Here is a 22,887-nt window from a genome sequence, read left to right as displayed (position 1 = left end):
GACATGATGACGGCGTCGTCGGCATATAGTAAAATCGGGACCGACGCGCCGTTGATTTTGGGGAAATCCACCTCCAGACTAGACAAGTTATCAGCCACTTTATTTATGTAAAGATTAAAAAGGAAGGGCGCTAAAATACATCCTTGTCTCACGCCCTTCCCAATGTGAAATTTCTTGGAGCATTCGCCATTTTTACCGTAGCGTACCGAAGCCCCTGGATCTCTATATAATTCTTTTATGAAGTTTAGTATTGTTGGGTCTATCCCCAGGTCTTTTAGGGTGCTCCATAGTACGTTATGACTCAGGCAGTCAAACGCCGAGCTCAGGTCGACAAACGTCATATAGAGCTTCCCTTTTTTTGCCAAAGTGTATTTGCTAGTGATCAATGCCAAGTTAAGGCCCTGCTCTACCGTGCCTAGCCCACTCTTAAACCCATATTGGAATTTGGACAGTACCCCTTCCATTGTGGCCCAAGTTTGTAACTTGGTAAGAATGACTCTACCTGCTACCTTCATCAGGGAGTCGAGAAGTGATATGGGCCTGTAACATTTCGGGTCCTCTCTATTTCCCTTCTTATATATTGGGATCACAATGGCTTCCTGCCAGGTAGCCGGGAACCCTAACTTGATATAAGAATTTAAGACATTTGAAAGGAGCGGGGCCCAAAGCTCCATATTTTCCTTAAAAAGGTCTATGGGGGTGCCGTCTGGGCCTGGGGCTTTGCCACTGGCACTCTCTCTCAAGGCCTGCTCAACCTCGTGTGGGAGGAAGGTGATATCTAGTGGGAATATATCAGTGGTAGATGTCTCTATGGGAGGTGTGGGGAGGATGGTGTGAGTATATGCCGCAGGGGGGCCAGCCGTAGTCAAATTATCGCTTGAATAAAGCCCTGTGAAGTATCTGACCCATGTGTCCTCTGCAATGACTATCTCTAATAAGTCAGTTTTCCTATCTGTGAAGAAGGGAGCGTTGACTTCTTTCCAAAAAGAGGCTCCATCACGCAAGGAACTGGCCTTAATCAGGGCCTCCCAGGCGTGGGCTTTGATCTCTATTTTCCGATTCTGAATGGCATGTCTATATGTTGCCCTGGCTGATCTCACTACCTCAGTTATTTTAGGTTTAGCTTTTATTGCTTGGAGGAGATCGGTGTGGGCCTTCCTGCAGGCAGTATCAAACCACCCAGTAATTTGGCTGCTTTTAACGCCATTGTTTTGCTTCTTTGTTAGTTGTATGTTAACAGTGTTTAATATACTGTCATAGGCTATTCTTATTTTATGCGGATCGGGACAAGCTTCTAAGCATATCATGATCTCCCCCAGGTGCTCTGATAGCAATTCCTTTAGGAATTTTTTAGGGTCCACCTTAGCCCACTTGATCGTATACCCATTTCGGCTTGCCAACGAGATGGAATGACGGTATAGTGATTCGGATAGTTTATTGTCATTAGTGGCCATAGTGCCTGTAGTGAAATAAGCACTGATTGGAAAGTGGTCACTCATCGCCATTTCCTCTGTCGCAAAGTCCTGTACTATAGCCTGATGACTATTGGACATTAGCATGAAATCTATAATAGTCCCCTTGCCCCTGCCATGGAAAGTTGTTTGAAAGGGAACCATCGGCTCACATAGTTCATTTACGAAGCCTAAGTCCCAGGTGTGCATAAGTTGGTTCAAGTGGCTACCGAATAGGGTGTGCTCAAAGTGGGTACTCGGTTCACCTTTTAAGTTATAAATGCCACACCGGTCAGCACCACTGTGAGGACACAGGTGGCAGTTAAAGTCCCCAACTATGAGGATGCCGCCCGCCGTCTTAGACCCGTTGTTCAAACAGTTGTTTAAATCCTCTAGGAGCAGCTCACCCTCGTTGTGTGTAATGTTGTTATATAGATTAATTAGCGTGAGACTCGCACCCTTGCCCCTGAGGAGAAACCCTTGCCAGGGTTTGGATTTGCTGTACACGGGCCCCCCATAATCTATTCTCTCTATTGTCAGATTGGACAAGTTAGACAGATAGGTACATAAACCTCCTGAGCCCCTCCCCCGCTGCCCTAGACTTGGTGCTGAGAAGAGGGTACTATACCCCTCGATGTGGGTTGCCTCTTGATCCCAGCACTCCTGCATGCAGATTAAATCAAAGTTGTTAATAAAGGACAAAAAGGTTGGATCCTTAGCATTTTTCGAAAGGCCTGCGATGTTCCAGGATGTTAAGGCAATAGTGCATGTACTAGCTACATGTGTCGGGATTTTTATTTGAGCGATTGGACTTGCACTTACTTTTAGCCTATGCAACTCAAAGTTACATGAATCTTACCCGCTTATGTCCGTGTTGACTGAATTACCTAAGTGATTGTTGGAGTCAGTCTGACTAGGGGTGGGAAGTTCGTGTGTACCTAATAGATCAGAATTAATGCGTGAGGGGGGCTGGCTTGTGTGATCAATAGGGTATGTACTGTTGCTCCCTATGGGTTCACTCACTATCCTTGTGCAACATGGCTTGGAGCTATAAATCTGTGGGGTACTGGTTTGGGCCTCTCGTGGTCAATCGACCATGTCGAGACACTCGTATCTGTTTCTAGTAGTTAGCCCCCTCCAACCCTCTGTGGTAAAGTAATCCCTGCTAGGGGGACAGTATCTCGGTTCCCAGGCCCTGGGCCTGTGCCTGTTCCATGGGCCCACATGGTTCCAAGACCAATCCGAGCCTTGATCCCATAACGATGTGGCTCCATGGTCTTGGATGTTGGGAGATGGATAGAAAAAGGATAGGCGAAGGGCATCGACCCTTCTCTTTTTCTCTAAAGCGGGCCATGAGCAGATGTAATTGACTGAGGATGGGTCATCACAGGTGACTATGACACAATCCCCTTGTAGGCTTTTCCTGGTGTCTCCGATCCAATAAACTCTGCGAACGGAGGACATTCTGCACGCGGAGTGTTGATTAAGTGGTCGATTGAGACCTAACCATTGTAGCACTTTATTTTGGAGTGACCAAGATGGTTCATCCGTGTTATCTGCCAATTCAGGCACCCCCGTAAGTACAACGGTATAGGGGGATGACTCAGGTGGCAGATGTATAGAGCGCCTGGGTCTCGCTCCTTGCGTACCAGCCGCTGTGGGCTGAAACGCCACGGCGTTTGATGATAGCAACGGAGTGGGTTTTTGTGGGCGGCTTTTTAATACAACAGGGGTTGGCTGTGACTCTTTTTGAGGTGTATTCATCTGCACTTGTTTGACTTTTAGGGGAGCCTGGGGCGTGGCAACGGGTATCGGGGGGCTTTAGCTGCGCCTTCGATACCTTTGTAGATTGGGGCGTTATTTTAGCAGGGGGGCCTGGTTAGGTGGATTACCTTGGATCTTATTTGTTTTTTGCTTATCCCCCACCACCTCCTTAGATCCCAGGGTTTTCTGCGTGAATGGCTGAGCGGTCAGCTTAGCTAGCTGTTTTTCGACATTCATGAGGCTTTTCTCTATAGGTTGGAAGTGACGTTTGAGAAGCTCTCCTAGTCCTACTAGGAGTGAGTTATTGGCTGCACAAGTTTTACAAAAAGGCCCCTCCGCCCCTGTGCTGGTTGCTATTTCCAGCATTTCTGTTGGAAGGATGGGGGGGGTTAGAGGTTCTCTTTGACTGATGTGCGGTTTGCTCAGTGATAACAGGCGTGGGTGATATGATATTCATGGAGTTTAAAATGGCATTATTTGTCTTTTTTTTGTTTTTTGAACTTTTTCCATGTTTTGGTATAGCTCCCTCTCTACACCTCAAGGAATGGTCATCAATGTATTCGTTTTGTGTTTGGTTGTGAAGTAGGTCTGGCGTTTTTTCCAGATCATCAGTCGATTGTGAATCGAGGGAAAGCTGAGTAACCGAGAGATCCACTGAGCCAGGGACGGTGTGAATCTCTGTAGTAACAGTAGAGGGCGAAAGCAAAGGCACAGTTGGCCCCAGCTGAGTAGGAGTTTGAGCAGCAGCGAGAAGTCCCAAAGATGACCTTCTCGCTATTGCCAGGTCTCGGGAGACCCTGCGCTCCAACAGAATAATGCTTTGGTCAATGACCTCATTGGTTCTAGAAATGAAATGGTCTAAAGGGCCAGTAATTTGTGCGGCGTTCAAGGCCGTCTTGCTCCTGCTCCCTCTTGTCATGTCTGCTAGTTGTAAATGAAGAAAGTGATTATAAGAATCTAAAAAAACAGCAAGCAGATGATTCTGACACTACCTTATGGGGGCTAGCTATTTCTTTGACAGCTAGTGTTTCGCAGGGTATGTGGGATCACTAGAGGGAAGGGACAGGTAAGTCTAATGCCAACACAAGCAAACAAAGCAATTAAAAAAGAAGTAAGACAAGACAGGATTAATACAGACAAGCCTGCCCGGTCTCACCAGACCATAGTCCTGGGTGCTTATGTAGTCGATGACTAGGTCCCCAGACGTTGGGCCAAAAGAGGGGGGGCCCAGCCCAGCCTACTTCGGTCTAGAACGGGCTAAAACGGGCCCGCCCTTGGCCCGGGCTTCGCCCGGAGTCCCGCGAGACGAGGCCGGTGCTGAATTTAAGCGCCTCCTGGCGCTGTGACTGGTGATGCTGCGGCCTCAAGGGCTCCTGGACCTTGGAGTCCGCCCCTCGCCACACTCCGCACTGCGGCCCCTCGCTGAGGTGTTGAGAGCGAAGGGGCGGCAGGACGCAGGCGGGAGGTCCGCTGGCAGCAAGAAAGCACAAAAGCACGGATGAAAACCCACTCGAACAACAGAGTGGCAGTAGGGTCTCTTTTTCAGAACGCTGTATTAGTGACTCCTTTACATGGACGGCTGCTATCTATTGTCGATTCATCCAGCAGAGCAGCTCTGTCTCAGTCCCCGCCTGGTGGCTTGCATATTGAGCACGGTCTGTCTGCCATGGCTCCTTACCCTTCCCCTGACACTAAGAGTACCATATCACTGAACCAGGTCTGCCACTGTTCCACTCCTCACCTACACCACACCCTACCTGGTTTTTTTCATCAGCGCAAAGGTAGGATGCACTCGTGTTCACTGGGACTCAGGGCGGTCCAGTGTGACAATCACTGTGCTCCCTGCTCAACTGTCTTTAAGGTGGTATCTCACTTCTTAAATCCCTAATCCTCTAGTCCTCCTATAAGGGGTGATTTCAGTGTTTAACTTCAGAGGGAAATGCATAGTCCTGGGTCTGTGGTGTTCCGCAGCATTCTGGCTCACCATGCGGCCAGTAGTGGGAGGAGTGTCCCAGAATTAAAGCAGGAGTTTTAAGGTGGACCGTGCTGCTGTTTACATTGTACCATGCTGCTGTGTACATTGCACCATGCTGCTGTGCACATTGTACCATGCTGCTGTGTACATTGTACCATGCTGCTGTGTACATTGTACCATGCTGCTGTGTACATTGTACCATGTTGCTGTGTACATTGTACCATGCTGCTGTGTATATTGTATCATGCTGCTGTGTTCATTGTACCATGCTGCTGTGTTCATTGTACCATGCTGCTGTGTACATTGTAAGTTTGGAGTGTCCTACTTTTCCTACTTCCTGGAAAGAGAACTAGCCATCAAACAGACCTTCCATCTATTTCTTGACAACTCCACCAGGTGCATCTGAGTCTGCAGTTACTCCATCTGTTCTACTGACTGAGAAATGCTGATTCCATGTTCCTGACTCATCAGAGTCCGGTTGCAAAACTCACAGCAGGAATCTCTCCATAAGTTCTTTATGGGGTAGATTTGATACTTTATTCCAAAGATTTAACTTACTGGAGCTCAAGTGATGTCGATTTTCTCAAAGATGCTACATCCATTTTAGGTCTAGGCTGGTAACATCACTGGCCTATTCTACTCAAGGACACAGGATGCACGGGCTCTTCAATGCACAGCTGGCTGTAGACCTCTGGAAGCGAGCCATCGTTTGTACCATACTGGTATCCCCATCAAAAGGCCAGCCTCAGCATGGCTGAGCACTCCCCTTGCGTGTGTTAACACCAGCAAGAAGTCCTTGGGCCTGGTGTGCCAAGCATTAGACACCCTTGCAACTCACTCATACTCCATTTGGGTACACTTAGCTTCTTGGACTGGCCAGGACCCCAGGCTAATGCAAAATCAGGCGATGGTCTGATGTTAAATAGGAAAAAAGGTTCTGATTCCGCATGATCCCGCATGTCTTACCAAACATCCAGGGCACGGCGCTCATGCTGGGTCATCGAGACCCGGCCAGGTCTGGTTCTTGTGCATCCTGCTTTTTTATTCTCCGCACTATCCGTTCTATTTCTCGCTTTTTCTCTTTCCCTGCACTCAAACTGATCATGTCCGCACTGGTCCTTTCCCGCCTGGACTACGGGAATGCCCTGTTCAACGGCATCCCACAGTACAGCTTACGTAAGCTACAACTGGTTCAGAACCAGGCGGCTCGCCTTGCCTTCGGTCTCCCCAAATTCCACCACACCTCTCCCCTATTGAAGACCCTCCACTGGCTTCCTGTCCGGGAACGCGCATTGTTTAAACTAGGCTGTATGGCTTTTCAGGCCAGGTCGGGTCTGGCCCCTATCTTTATATCTTCAGCCATCAAAACCTACGTCCCCGGCAGAGATCTTCGTTCCTCGGCTCAACATCTCTTAGTAGCCCCTCGTTTCAGGAAAAAAAAACAGGGTGGCTCTAAATTTTCTACTCTTGCCCCCGTGTTTTGGAATTCCCTTCCCTTTCACCTCAGAGCCCTCACTGAGTATTCCCTTTTTCGCAAATCCCTGAAAACTTTCCTGTTCACTCAGGCTTTTTTTTCTTCTTAAAAACCTCTTTTCCTTCCCCCTGTCTCAGTTTATGCCCTTGCGGTTGACTCTGTCACGCAGGCTGTCTGCAATTTTAGCGCCAAGAAACCGTTCAGGTGTACGTTGCGCTCTACAAATGCTTTAAACTTAAACTTAAACTTATCCAGAGGAAGCACACTTGCCTCTACTAGTTAAAAGTCATAATGATCATTGAGAATACTGTGAGGTAAAGGAGCTTGAAATTCGGAGACAGCAGTATTTTAGGCAACTACCGCTCAATTAAGACCCTTTTACAAAAGCAAATTGAGTGAACTTACATGTCCCAAACTGATTAATGAACTTTAATCTTGAAGTGACATGACAATACAAATTCCATTCCTCTGTAGCACAGTCACATATACAATCTAGGTCAGCGCTTTTGTTGGGCCGCAAATGTCCTGGTCTATGTGATAGAGCGCGCAGGTCACCCAACCAACAAAATTTACCATACACGTATCGGGCCCATATATTTCAATACACCATTATTTACTGATCGGGCGACCATACACTCTACTACCAGTAACCCAGTTCCTTCCTATATATGTCTATTGTACCCGACTTACCAATCCACCGTCACGGGTACCTAATGACCACGATGAATCAGGGAGCTAGCTGTGAAGAAAAGGCAAACAACACAAATACCAACTTTATATCCTTCATAAGACCACAGACTCCGGGGAAGTTTTAAAGATTTTATCTAGATTTCAGAATCCGTTTCAGAAAGCATTAGATTTATGACAAGTAAACAATCAATAACAAAGATACCGAAGAGTACATATCCATAAAGGAAATATATCAAGCTGATCATTTATGAGTCTGTAGTAAGGTGAGAATGAGGAAACAACTAGGCAAATAATTTCAGATTAAAGGACGGGGAAGAATAAAGATCAAACTAGAAACTTCACAGTAAAATATTTCCCCATGAAGAGGAACTACAGGTAAGGTGAAAATAGACCGTACTAATAAACTGGTGCAATTACTTGAATCAACTAAAAGATGGGTAAAACAAAGAACCTCTGTATATCATGACCTGAAAAGGAAATGTACTCAAAGGATGGGTAGAAAATGGAACACGCTAGAATATCGACAATAACGTATGAGCTTTCATTCAGTGGTTTGCAAAAAGCATGGAAAAATCAATATATGCAAAGATATGTCTTTATTGAAGCAAGAGACAGAAAAATAGAAAAGTGCAGTATAGAGTTTCAGCACTATATTTACCTAGAATGGTGTGAAGACCAACCCTGGCCACAGGTCAGTTAAGAACAGGAGGGACCCCAAAGGAAACCCGTCATCAGCAGGACAGCAGGTGCAGAATGGACACCCCAGGACAGGACAGGAAACCCAGATTAGGATCAGGACAGGACCACCAAGGCACGACCAGCACCCGCAGTTTGGAAGAAACGCCTGCGCTCCACCCTCTCTGCAGCTATCGGCCAGAACCCCGATTGGGTTATCGTTTTCCCCAGCAAAGTGCTCCGCCAGCACTTAAGGTTTCTTTAACAAAACCCTTGAGTCTATGGAAATTTCGGACAGGGTGCTCCGCAGCCCTCTGTATCAAGTCACCTATTGAGTGCGTTGGGTCAGTGACAGGTCAGCTATTCGGACAAGTCGGACAATTTCTCTAGCTAAACCTAGGCTAGTTATACTGTTTTCGGGTCAGTGTACCACCCCCCAAATGTTGCAAGTGTCAGAATCCCCAATTTCGATTGGTCCCCAAGTAGGATAGGTCAACACACCAATCATATTTCATTTCTACAAGCTCACATTACATACTCTGGAACCACCTATTTGAATTTGGGGTTTCCATGAGATACTCTACAGAATACAATGAGACTTATACAAATGTAACTTTTGCAGAACATTTTAGCTCCATCCTGCTGGGTCGCAGGTCACTTTCTCAGGAGCATCTTGACTGTGGCTGCCAGCTGGCTGAGTTCCACTGTTCAAGGTTGTCTTCCCTCTGCCAGGGTGACATGCACAGTAGAGATTTTTTCCCTCCCAGGCCCATGAGTTGTGACACATGAAAAATAAGCGAAAAGAAATTAAAACATACAAATAAATGATTACACTGTATACCATGAATAGCTACTCTATACCCCTTACTTTATATAAACTATTTGCATTAGGTTTTAGTGCAAATAAACTATAACACGAAAACATCAGTGCAAGCTTCAACATGTGAGGACACCAAGCGACCATATTAATTACAATTGCGCAGGCGCAAAGGTTCCCACCAGAACTGCAAATACGTCACGTCACCTGAGTGTGACTAACGCATGCGCAGAAGAAAACCCGCCAAGCAGCGGCCATTTTTAGTAACAAACGTTATTAAGTTTTAGTAAACACATAGGCAAGCCTCGCTAGGACACCCAAATGTCAAAAAAATAAAGGGAAATTAGTAAGACAAACAGGTTGGATTACTTTGTTACATATTACTCGAGGTTCATGAATTCAAGCAAGTCGCGTAATATGCGACTCCTTGCTCCGTCATATGTTTAAGTAATATCCAAAATGACTAGCTCTGTTTGTGCATCATTGCAAAGGTGCTGAACTGTGCACCTTAGTCCAGTTTAAAACAAACACTTGCAATTATTCCCAAGCAAGACTCTGGGTGAACCTTCCAGTATTTGTTGCTGTTTTTTTTTTTATTTCACAAAACCATTTCAACAGAAAGTGTGCTGTGCTCACTATATGTGATCATACATATTATTCAACTCATTATACAATTGCCTAGCAATGAAATTAACCCAGCCACTATCTCTTGCAGTTCTAAGTGTTTTCGTCATCTGTTTGTCTGCAATTGGATAGCCAAGCGGCTGTGCCTCCTGTTGTGTGTTGAGTTGCAATGCAGGGTGTTTTCCTACATGAGTCTTCCTACTCGGTTGTTGCGTTCTCCTATTCTTATGTGGTGCTGGACTGCATGTAATCCCACCAGCGGTCCCAGCAGCCCCAGATTTGTATGCTATTTTTCTATGAGTGAGCAGTAGTCCACTCCTTTTAACCACTCTGAATTGATGTTTTGGCGGGGGGAGAAAGCCCACCGTTTGTTAGAATTGTCTGTTCTGGCTAACAAGCAGTTTAGCCGTTTTAGTGAACTGCTGTGTCTTGTACCTCCCAATTTCTTCTGAATTCCCAAGAGGAGCGGTTTTCTGCCTGCCTATCCGTCACCCAGCTTGGAGATCCCTGTATCATTCCATCGCTTGAATCCCTGTAGTTCTGAAACCTCACAGTGTAAGTGTCTCGTCCCATTCTATGTACTCAAGAGCTTTGTGCCACACCCTCACCATAACCCTTGTGACCTCAGGGAGGGTGTTTCCAATGATTGATGCATATAAGAGAGATTATGGGCTTATATCTGGAAACAGGTGTAGTTCGAGCCTAGTAGGTAGTCTCGCTCATCGAAAAGCCCGTTGTTCCTGGTGACCACTTGTGCTTCTCAAAAGTAAAATGGCATGTCTGCTACCCCCAGTCCTTCCTTACATACAGCTGAGTGCATTTAGTAAGTGAGATTCTAGACGGTTTGCCCATCCACAGATAACTCTGTGTCTGCTTGCAGATTGTCAAAAAAGTGTTCTGGGATAATTTATGGGTAGTTTTGGAGGGTGTAAAGTAGTCTTGGTAGAGCAATCATTTCATATAATGGGGTAAGGCCCATTATTCACAGTGACCCGGGGGGGGGGGTGCAGAGCATCTACAGGGGGCTAATATTTAGGTACTAGCTTTCTCGGGGGGCAATGAAATATGTATTCCTAGGTATTTGAAACTTCTGATCTGTATCTGAAGGTGTTTTTCTATTTTTAGTTAATGTGCCACCTCTGTTTCTGCCAATACCGGGACTGATTTTTCCTAGTTCATGGTGTAGGACATGGATGGGTTGTGCAGGAAGAGAAGAACATCGTCAGCGTAGAACAAAATGAGCTTTTTCTGACCCACCTGGCCAATGGTCCATTAGCAAGGCGAATAGCAGGGGTGAAGGGGCATCCCTGTCGCTTAGCTCACTCAGTCAGGAATATCTTATGCAATGCTCTGTTCACTCATACAAGGAGCCCATGGTTCTGCATAGTGTTTTGACACAGGCAACAAATCAAATTACAAAATGTATTTTATTTAGGATTTGGAACAGGAAGCTTAATCTTATGGAATCAAAAATCAAAGTCAATTAAGGCTAATCCATGAGGTCCCTTGAATTCGTGACCTCTGGCGAGTGCTGGGTCGTGTAAAAAGGCCAACAATGAAGCCGTTCTGGTCTCGTTGTATGCTTTATTATGTGTATAGGGATGATTTGTATCACCCTCCCACCCCCACTCACCTTCTGATCACAAGTCTTGGCCTGAGTATTTGGAATGGTGCACTACTGAGCTTCTCTTCCAAAGTAATATAGTACAGAATATACGGGCAACGCGTTTCGTTCAAATGTCATTGAACTTCATTAGGGCTTTTAAAGTAATACATAGGTCAAATGTCCAAATTGAGTAGTGAGGGTAATACCAAGGCAAGTGTAGCTTGGGTTACATCTCCATACGTTTATATGTCATGACCAGAGCTGGTGAATTTCAATACAAAACAGCTCCACGTCAGGGCTCTGGGTCTACTATCATCGTCATCAATACCGTAGCAGCATGGCGGAACACCTAGTCTCTGGCGGGTTAGTAATCCTACTTTACTAACCTGACGTGCATCTATTTCGTATTGAAATTCACCAGCTCTGGTCATTATATACGAAAGTATGGAGATGTAACCCAAGCTACACGTGCCTTGGTATTACCCTCGCTACTCGATTTGGACATTTGACCCATGTATTAGTTTAAAAGCCCTGATGATGTTTAATGAGATTTGAACGAAGCGTGTTGGCTGGAGTGTGTACGTTGATGCAAAAACTCTGATCTTTTCTAATAAAGGAGAAACCTGAAAAGGATACTTGTCCGTATATTCTGTGCTATAATACTTTCGAAGAGGAGCTCAGTGGTGCACCATTCCAAATACTCAAGCTTCTTGATCTGCGTTGCAGTTGCGCCTAACGATGGCAGGTGCAGGATTTGATGTGCCCAATTGTATTGATTATTTGAAATATTGACACACAAGGAACAAAACAGTGAGGTGAGGCTTTCATAGTCTGACGTCGCTCTGCCCGTTCACAAGTCTTGGGCCTTCTGTGCCTCCCCATCCTACCGCTGGCCTCTGGATGGCCACCTTCATAGCCTCGATCAGCACTGGTTGACTGACTATCCCATAAATGCCTCTGTTCACTGTACTGTGTCTGGGAGCTTCAGGCCTAGCCCCTAACTAGAATAATCTCAAAAGCAGGTCTGTAGCAAAAGAGGCCTGTGGACACCATAGGTAAAATGCTTGCCCAGCAGGAGGGTATGAGCAGCCTCACTTTCTCTCCTCCACAGCACTCTCCTCCTTTACCCAAAGCGGGGATACTCCATTAACTGCCTCGCCATGGCCTGTGCTCTATCTCTCAGACTGCGGCATGCGTGGTTCGACTGCCATTTTTGGTGGGGTATGGGTGGGTGCTGGTCACTGTGCTTCGTATACGCGCAGCACCACAGAGAGGGTCCCAGCATGCCAACAGGCCTTCAGCGAATCTGGGCTGCCGGTCGAAGAATACAGCAGGGTCTTGTGTCTCTCCGGTTATGGATATTTGCCATCATTGGGCAGCGCTATCACTCCACCCTCGCAACCTGCCTACCAGCTACTGGGCTGGCTGCCTATCTGCATCGTTTAAGGCTCCCTGGGTGGCGCACAATCAAAAGCTTCAGCACACCCACGGCTGGTTGGAACAGTGAGGCACTGAACACACCCCCTGGGCCACAAAAGGGGCAAAACCGTGCCACTCAGTCGTCTGTAGATCTTTCCTGCTATTGGGGTTGACACAGCATTTACTGGATGCAAAGGATATTGGGGGATTACTGAGGTTTAGCAGCAGAGCTAAATAAAGGATGACCTATATCTTCATGGCCTTGCTACATCAATTGTAGAGTTCTAAAACGTATTCTCTTCTTTAATACAACACCAATCATATGCTAAAATTGGGCGCTTCACTATAGTTAAAATGCAGATTCTGTGGGATTTTTGATTGAAGGTACGAGTCACCTTGATCAAAACATAAAAAACAACATAAGAGCAGCACAATTCTCTGATATTAAGCATAAAGGTACTTCTTGAAATAAATAAGGATGCATCTTTACATGGGGTATCACATAAATGAAGCAATACACCACACTGCTTTCTTCCTGTAATCATAGCTATACAAATGCACCAGGCCTGTAAAATTGACATGACCCGAAGGCGTATATTATCTGCATCACTTCATTACAGCCATGCCTGGGTGGGTGAGCACCCACTGAGGAAAAGAAGAGTAGAGGAAAATTACTCCAGAGTTTGTAGAGTTATGTTTAGAAGGACTTCAGCCATCTATTCCTGGACTTTGTAGAGAGTGCCATCTAGTTTAGTGATGTATGGATATGTCCAAGTTGAATGTAAATTCCCTAAAGGATCCTTGTAGATATTGAAGAATGTGAGGACAAGATAGAGCCTTGCTGGACCACCTTGGATTTAAGGTTAATATTGCATGCTTGTTTACAAGTTTGTAGCGACATTTAGGATAGTATCTAAACTATTTGAACACTTGGCCTCCACCGACTGCATGCATTTTTGTCATAGTAAGAAGGGTGTAATGATTCATGGTGTTGAAGGCCATGTTCACTTTGGGGAGAATAACTAAGCATGCCTTGCCTTTGCTTGGTATACAAAGCACATCATTTTCAATTCATAAGGTGGCAGTTCGGGTGCCACAGCCAGAAGAGAATCATGACTGCAGTTTTGAACAGAGATTGTTTATACCAAATAATGTGTTCAGTTGTATAGTTAAAGGCAATGGCCTTCCCTAGAATTGGGATGGACGAACTAGATCATATCATCTTGGGTTGTAAGGCCTGCACATTTTCTGCATTAACAAAACAAAGTTTCACTGATATGCTGTTAAAGTTCAAGACAGTTGCGTGTCACTGTCTCAGAGACCAGCTAACCTAGAATATTTTGATTTGATCAAAATTTCATTTCTGATAGGGAATCAAAAAAGCTTCTACTTGCCTAGCTGTTCTTTTGCAAGATTCTAACACTTTCATACAAATCTCAAGCCTCTTTTTGAACACTTCGGTCATCTGCAATTAATGTTGTTCATTAAGCATAATCATTTTGTTGACTCTTTTTTTATTGAAGGTTTGATAAAGTGTTTAAAACCTCTTATTTTTTCAGGTCGTTTCCACGCTGCTTTTAAATGTCATCCCAGAACATCACGTTCCACTCAATTTGACGGGGAGTGCCAAAATTAGTGGGAAGGCATGGGTGAAGGAGCATCCTCGCCCGACTCCTGGATTCGACCCCGAGACCATGAGTGAATCTCAGGTGGGTACTCTTAAAGAAGCTCTTAAGGTACATTCAGCAACACAGATTCATTATTGTTTTTAAGATTCATCTGTTTACAACATTGCATTGCTGTGGTGTGATTGATGTTTAAATGATCTTGATACACTCAGATTTTATGTTAGGTTATGCTAACAGGTTCATGTATAGTGTGCCAGTGATAATTCCCTTTAGTGTGGTATTGTAATGCGTGGAGTTGGTTCATTGGTCTCTTCTGACGCAGACTGGGTATATAACCTGGAGCCTGGTTAATGTATAGTTGATTCAGTATAGTTTTATTGGGCATATACCTGGGTGGACAGGGTACACTTTTCCATTGTCCAGTGCCAAGCATCTAGTTTGGGTTCTAGTAACATTTATTTATTTGTAGTTTAATGTAGTGCATTTCAAGTTAAAACCAATTAGTACAGTCGGTAGCTAATGGCTGATCACAAGCAGTCCTTGCAAGATCCTGAAATCCTGCAAGAAGGCCCAGCAGTCATCTTGGAGGCATCTAACTGCACTCAGCTTTCCAAAACAGACCTGCGTGAGACAGTGCAGGGAACGCAAAAGACTCACTTGATCCTTATTAAGAAAAATAAATCCTGCTTCTTCGAATCAGATCAACTGTGGAGTGAGTGATCTCAAATTGTAAAATTAGTCCTGCAAAGAAGAATGCAAGATCAAGATAATGACATAGTATGCACATGACAAATGCAAGCACTGAGAGTACCTCGGTTACTCAAGCAGGACTGCACAGTTTTCAGCGAATACTGGACAATCCCATGGCTAACATCATGCACAAAATTAAACAAATTAGCTTTTCCAACATTCATTATTTTTTTGTAAACTCTTTTTATTGAAACATCGCTCAGCATACAGTAGGTACAGGAATGACATGATAGTGAACATTCAGTACACATTTTGATTAAACTAGCAAATTGCAGAAGTGAAGCATGAGTATACATTTGAAATGGAGCCTTTATGGCCAATGACATTTTGTAGTATATAGAGATAGCAGACTTCCAAGCAACATTGTACATCCTTCCCTCCCCGCCTCCACTCAATCAATCAATCAGGGAATTGTAAAGCGTGCTACTCATCCGTGAGTAGCGCCCAAGGTGCTGGGGTGGGGGCAAGGGCAGGTGGATTAGTGCAGCTCCGTGTTAGCCGTACTCAGTACCCTCAACAGTTGTGTCAGTTATCCCACACATATTCCCACTTCTTCCAGCAGCCCCTGCTTTGATAGACCACCTGCTCTGTCCATTGGCACCAGTCTTAAGTTGGGCTCCCAGTCCTCTATACAAGTGGGAGTTGCAGCGCCCCTGCTCCACACAGTATTACGTTTAACCACCCCTGCTGCAACCACCAACCAGATCTTTTGATGTTTTGTCCAGCCCACCTCCCCTGTCGTAGTCGAAAGGAGTCATTTCGTGTCTAGGGGAACCTGCATAATTAAAACTAGAGTCATTCTCCGAATCACTCCTCCCTAATATAGCTGTAAGATCAGACACTCCGAAAGGATGTGAAAGAATGTGTCTTCTTGCCCACGCCCTTGCAAACGGAGAGCAGAGTTCCCCTTTCCTATGTTCTGAAGTAGGACTCTAGACAAGTATGATCTGTGCTGGATTTTCTGCTGCACCAGTCGAAAACAGATATAGATAACAACCTCTTGCAGACTTTGGAGGGCCTCTCTCCAGTCGTCCTCATCCAAATCACCTAGGTCTCTTACTTATGCCTCTCTCAATGCCATCATGGGCTCGGGGTATTGATTATTTTTTAGTAGACTATAGATATGGCTTTATCAGTTATAGGCTCCATGAGAAGGTGGTCTTCAAGCGGCGTTGCCTCCGTCAGTTGTTTTTCCTCTACTATATGTCTCCTAAGGGCATGTCCAATCTGTAAGTATCTACACCGCTCAGTCTCTGTCAGTACATACTCCTGTTGCAGGACCTCCATCGCAGCTGGCACTTGCACTCTCCAGAAATCCCCCAAGCTTTCAATGCCAATCAAGTCCCACTTCGAAAACATTTCAGGCCACCCACCTCTTGCAGTACGTCGCTGTCCCATAGAAGGGGGTTTGGTTAGTGAGCTTCTTCCCCCATCCGAAATAGTTGGTGGCCTCCCTCCATATGCGGATCACGGGTCTGGGTATGCAACAGGAGGTCTCCTGACCTACTGCCACATGACCTTTGCGACCGATAGCCTCTCTATCTACTTGGTAGGCTGGTTCACTACGATCAGTAAATACCCAGTCCTTAACTGCCACCAATTTAGCAGCTCAGTAGTACTTGAGTAGTACTCCTAATGACCAGTGCCCAGTACATGTACTTAAAATGGCTTCCCTGTACCATCTAGTAATTGACCTAAACAGCACAGGGACATAGCTGCTCATGTAGATATGCCTTCACATGTAATATAGTGCACCCTTCCTTAGGGCTACAAGACCTGCTGTAGGTGTGACTTACATATATTACATGCAGGGACGCTGGCATGGCACACAGTGAGTGTGCCATGTCGTGGTTTCACTCACGGTTTGCAGCATGAAATGCAGCCTGCAATGGCAGCCTGCATGCAATTTGTGTGAGGGTCCTTTAGGGTGGAATAGTGCACTTGCAGCCCTTATATAATAATGCAGCAGCCGTTAGGGAACCTCTTTAGCACCCATGCCCTAGGTACCAGGGGTACTGCTTACTAGGGACTTACAGGGTTGCTAAAGTGTGTGCCAATTGTGTTACAATTAGGGCATATTACCTTGTTTTAGTGGGAAAAGCACTGCCACTGAGGTCTAAGTGCAGGTCCCAGTGCACTGTCAGAGTTAATAACCAGTATCTAGTAGTTAACAAGCATTTGCAATGCAATAGGTCTCGCATTTGTGAAAGTTAGAGTTATTGTCTTAGTAAATGACAAATGTTTTTAATTATGTTTTTTGTTTGCAGTGGAGTGATTATTTAAAGAAAAAGTGTGTTCCAAAGCCATGCTTGTGCCTTGGAATTGTCGCACAAATTGTTTTTTTGCTTTTAAAATGGGGTACTGGAGGGAAAACTACACGTACCAGAATGCAACAGGGAACTAGAATCTACACCCATAACACAAAAGACGTGGTTTCTGTTTCCTTTTGTGTGGATGTACACAACAGCTAACTGTGCACGAACATACACACAGTGCACATACAGAGAAATCATAGTTTACAGACATAGCACACATGGAGTGTGCAAACAGCCTACAGAGATCACCTTGTTCACCTACTCTGGGCATAGATGCATCATGCCCACGGATAACGGAAAGTACAAGACACAATGCTTGTGGCATGCACCCAGAGCAGATGACACATAAACACTCACACAGGAGACTACATGTACAGCATTCACAAAAGGGACGCACGCACACAGTACGGTCAGCCTACCAGATAACTGAGTGAACGCACACAAAAACACATGCAGAATGCATTACATTAGAGTCAACCCCACCAGTAATCACAGCAGCTGCATGAGAGCTCTCGATGACCAGCGGAGGCACTTACTTATTTAAGCCATGCAAATTACTGTCTCCGTGGTGGCATGGAGTTGGGCGAGCCACACAGAAGAAATGAAATACACGGTCGCCGTTGTTGAAGTGTGGGATGCAGCAGAGCCGTCAGCTATACCAGCCTGGCCATGGCAAGTGAGCGTGGAGGGGGCCGAAAAGCCTGTGCCAGTGAGCGACCTCCTCAAGGTGTCATGATTAGTGCATGGGTGGGGGTGAGTGTGGGGAAGCGGGATGGGGTCAGATGGGGACAGATGGGGGGTTGTGACATGGAACAGGACTCGTGATGAGTGAGTGAAGGACTAAAATATAGTTTGGTGAGCGGCGCAGAAGAAAAGAAAGGCGCAGCCAGCATTGTTGAAGCTGAAGTGCGGCGTGTTGCACTGTTTAATAAAAAATAATATAAAGTGTGGCGTTTAAAAAAAAAAATAACAATATTAGGTTGCGTGCAGAATCAGAGCAGCTGCATGAGTTCTATTGATGATTAGTGTAGGCACTTACTTTGTTAAGCAATGCTAATGATTGTCTCCGTGGTGGCATGGAGTTGGGCGAGCCGTGCATAAGAAAATAAACTTGCATTCACCATTGTTGAAGCTGAAGCATGCCGCAATGTTTAAAATAAACTCAATATAAAGCATTGCGAGCTGCGCTGTTTATAAAAAAAAATAAGATGAAGCATGGCGTGCTACGCTGCTTAAAAAAATATATCCGGTTGTGTGCATTTCGCATTTACTTTGTTGAGCCATGCTAATGACGGTCTCCATGGTGGCATGGAGTTAGGTGACGCGTGTGCGAGCATAAGAGACGCTGTGCGTGAGCAAAATCTCCAGTCCTGGTGGGCAATCCAGAAAAGAGACAGGGAGGGGACCAAAAAGCCTCACAGCAAATCAAAAGCATAAACTGTGATGCGCGCTAATGAAAAGCAGAGGCGGAGCTTCCACCCCACTTCCAAAAGCGACCCGACAATAGATCTCGCAGAGCTAGCAGCGCATGCGCTGCGACGTTAGGCGAGACCTAAACGGGGGGCAAAATGTGGGGAGACAACTGCAACAAAATGTCAGTTTCCTACAAGCGCCCCTAAGGAAAAAATTGCTGATGCAAACATTGTCACCTATTTCAGTGTTTTCCTACTTATTTCCTTAGTTTTTTAATTTAAACTATTATCTTCTTTGGCAAGGCGATGAACGAGCTACACAATTGACCCCTTGCTGAATTCAGAATTGTACCTCCTTTTCAGGAATATGTTGTTTTTTGTGTTCAGCCGTGGGTTTTACACCTGTTTCTATGATTCCTGACACATCTCCAGCCAGGATAGAATAAATGCTACACCAAGCTTTTTCAGTGCTTTTCTGGAACTTTGTGCCGTCAGGCAGAGAAATAACGGGTTCCAACCAGTCAAGGTGTTTTTTAGGCGAGGTTCAGGCATCTGTTGCTAAGATGTGGACATTCGATTTATAACACATCCTTCAAGAAAGTAGTTAAACTATCCCTCATGAGCAGATTTCTACCTATTAACTCCCTTTCCGAGCAGTCTATACTCATCAACCACAATTTAAGATTACTGCTTGCCTGTTCCACCATTGTCCTTATGATTTCTCTGTTTCAACACTGAGTGGACCCTACCCTTATTGGGGATGTATCCTTTACTGTCCTAGATTGTGTCTTCAAATAAATAAACAAAAGCAACGTCTATTTTATGCACACTAACCAATATGGGTCTTTTTTATTACCATTAACCATGGATATAGGTGCGACAGACAGTGTCTCTCTCTCTTCTATATGTGAGAGTTTACTTTGGGTGCACAACCTCCCTCCTCACCCCCCACCAAACCAGTACTTTGGATGGTCTTCGCTCAAACTTATAAACACAACATGGGGCATATCCAGAGTACTAAAACATGTTTAAAGCCAAGGCAAGTCAGCAAAAATAAAATTGCACAGAGCGGTTCAGATTTTCAAAACCATAAGAAGTTTTGTGTCCCTACTCATGAGCAGATTTCTACCTAGTAACTTCCTTTCCAAGCAGTCTATACTCATCAATCACACCTTAAGATTACTGCTAGCCTGTTCCACTATTGTCCTTATGAGTTCTCTGTTTCAACACTGAGGGGACCCTACCCTTATTGGGGAAGTATCCTTTACTGTCCTACAGTATGATATTATGATCACTGCTTGCTTTTATGTTTTTGTTCTGCCTGATCTAATTGTTCTAACACTGAGATAATACCACCCTCAGCCAGGGTGTTGTCTCAGACTGTACTGTTCTCGATTATGACACCCATTTTACTATGTGTGTATTATGGTATTGTCTAGTTTAATCTATTGATCACAACACTGAAAGGTCACCACCCCCTTATTGGGGGGGTTGCTGTATCTTGTAATGCTCTAATTATTCTAATTTTTCTACATGTTTCATTACATAACTATATCCTCTCTAACAATTGTAAAGCGCTCTGATAACCGCGAGGGCCATGTTCGCGCTATATAAAACTCTTCAAATAAATAATTAAAATATATACACACCCACAAGAGGTGAAATGTTCAGAACTGCAAGTAAAAACCTTTTGATTTTTGGCCAATAAGAGGGCTTGCTCCTCACAGTACAAGCTAAGTTTACACTGCAAGCAATGGGGAGCTCATCGTCCTCCACAGTGAGAATGGCATCTTCCTAGAGCTATACTAATGCGGTTTCCTGCTCTGTGGTTGTAAAAGCTTTCTAGTTGTGGTTTGACACTCGGCACAGTCAATCTTGTCATTTGTCAGTTGAGCAACATGTTTTCAGATGTGTTAGAACCACAAACCTCATTTAAGAAATGTATTTCATAACTTTGGAAACCAACAAACCCATGTACTCCTATTAGTCATGATGACATGCATGTTCTTGTTCATCCGTTCCGTGAGAAGCGAGAAATAAAACTATCATGGCCCTGTGATATCTTACATTTGTGAAGTTTGTTTTTCATTGTTATTAGTTTTGGCTTAATCCACATTTGAAATAGTAGCCTCCATATGTATTGTGGTATTTCCTTTGTTGCGAGACATTGTTCTCAAGGCTGGTCTATGTATGTGCTTATATCAGCAGAGCAACAGAACGCATTATAAACAAGTAATAGTTTACTATGATAGTTCTAATAGAACTACTGCATGAACACTTAGTTGGACGGCGACTCTTATTAGGAACAATATTTGCCTCAAACACTGACCAACCCTCGTTTTTGCATCCACTGCCTAACAAATTGTCCAACTGGATTGTGATCCCATGGCTCATGGGAGATAATTTTAACTCTGTGATTGACATAGCCCGAGTCCGCTCCTTCCCCCCTTTGTCGCATACACCAGTCACCTCAAATGCACAGGCAATCCCTGACTGCCTTTCACATTGGCAGCTTGCAGACATATGGCGAGTATATAACTCACACACATGCGTGTATTCCTTTTATTCCTCTGCACACAGTTTACATGTTGGGCGTGATCGTTTTGTTGGGTCCCTACATCTGTTTCCCACTAGGTCGCACCCACTCGGGCCATAATCCTCAATATTTACAACTTACATGAGGGGACAACTTACCAGCTATACATACATGGCGGCTCCAGCCCACTGCACCCTTCCTTTCTCACGAATATGGGCACAGCCGCAGCAGAATATTTCTAGCTTAATGCTAACACCGCCACTAACAAACAAATGGAAGGCTTTTAAAGTGACCGCACTCTCATGCGTCTCGAAACACAGTCTGTAACAGACCCAGACTGTGTCCAGTGGCTGGCCGAAGCACGTTGTGAACATACATTTTCTTACTGGAGCAGCTCCGGTGCCTAAACTATGCAGCGCATTCCTCGTCCACTCCTGCGACGTCCGACCATACGGGTAGACTACTTGCGTGGTTGATACGGAAGGCCCAGGTGAGACAGCTCATTCTCATGCTCAACTCGTCCATGGGGCAGCGCCTTCACACCAAACACGAAATACATGCGGATTTAAATAGCCATTACACCTTACTTTACAAGTCGGTGGTAGACGCTGACCCGAATCGGCTAGAGGCCTTTCATTCTGTGATCCACCTTCCCAAAATCACACCTGAACAATGCGAAGTACTGAACGAACCCATAATTCTATCAGAAATCAGTGGGGCTATTAGAGCCAAGTCTTCAGGTCCTGACGGCCCACCAGCCGAATTCTACAAGGCATCTTCAATCAATCAGAGGTTTATATAGCGTGCTACTCACCCGTGAGGATCTCAGGGCGCTGGGGTTGGGAGGGGGAGGGAGGAGGAGGGCGGGCGGCTCCGGGTCAGCCGAAAAGCCAGGTTTTGAGGTCCTTCCTGAACGTGTGCAGGGTCAGGGAGCGTCTGATGTCCACAGGGAGCTTGTTACAGGTTTTGGCTGTGATGCGGGGAACCTCTGCCAGGGCGAGGTCGGCGGAGCTGAGGTTTCTCTTGGGTGCGTGGAAGGATACTCTCTCGTTGAGGTATTTGGGTCAGATGTTGTGGAGGGATTTGTAGGCGTGGGTGAGGAGTTTGAAGGTGACCCTCTTCTCAACGGAGAGCCAGTGGAGGTCTCGTAGGTGTTGGGTCATGTGCTCATGGCCCAGTGTCCCGAGGACGAGTCTGGCTGCGGCGTTCTGGATGGTCTGGAGTCTGTGCAGAAGAGTTCTGTTGATTCCGGCTAGAGGGTGTTGCCGTAGTCCAGTCTGCTGGTAATGAATGCGTGGGTGACGGTCCTTCTGCAGTCGGGGGGATCCACTTGAAGGTCTTGCGGAGGATGCGAAGGCAGTTGAAGCTGGCGGAGGCGACGGCGTGGATCTGGCGGTTCATGGAGAGGGAGGAGTCAAGGATGATGCCGAGGTTCCGAGCGTAGTCTGTAGGGATGGGTGGGCTCCCGAGGGCAGAGGGCCACCAGGTGTTGTCTCAGGCGGAAGTGCAGGGACCGAGGATGAGGACCTCTGTCTTCTCTGAGTTTAGCTTCCGGCAGCTGTCCTTCATAGAGGCTGCCACGTTCTTCATACCTTCCTGGAAACAGTCTGGTGTCTTCGGGATTCTTCGTGAGCGAGAGGATGAGCTGGGTGTCGTCGGCGTAGGATACGATGGTGAGCCCATGCTGTTTGATGATGGTAGCGAGGGGGGCCATGTAGATGTTGAAGAGTGTGGGGGTGAGTGAAAATCCC

At 45.6% G+C, this 22,887-nt stretch overlaps 1 protein-coding gene across 1 annotated transcript in view; it reads left to right on the top strand.

The window, feature by feature from the left end:
• POLR1A (RNA polymerase I subunit A) overlaps window positions 1–22,887 on the top strand; it is a 514,608-nt gene that overhangs the window by 251,494 nt on the left and 240,227 nt on the right. The window contains exon 15 of the mRNA XM_078678659.1: window positions 14,055–14,204. Within this exon, the coding sequence (XP_078534785.1) occupies window positions 14,055–14,204 (150 nt within the window). The remainder of the gene's footprint in view (window positions 1–14,054; window positions 14,205–22,887) is intronic.

The sequence above is a fragment of the Lissotriton helveticus genome, chromosome 2_2, assembly GCF_964261635.1.
Source record: "Lissotriton helveticus chromosome 2_2, aLisHel1.1, whole genome shotgun sequence".
Taxonomy (NCBI): domain Eukaryota; kingdom Metazoa; phylum Chordata; class Amphibia; order Caudata; family Salamandridae; genus Lissotriton; species Lissotriton helveticus.
This window is presented reverse-complemented; position numbering and strand designations above follow the sequence as displayed.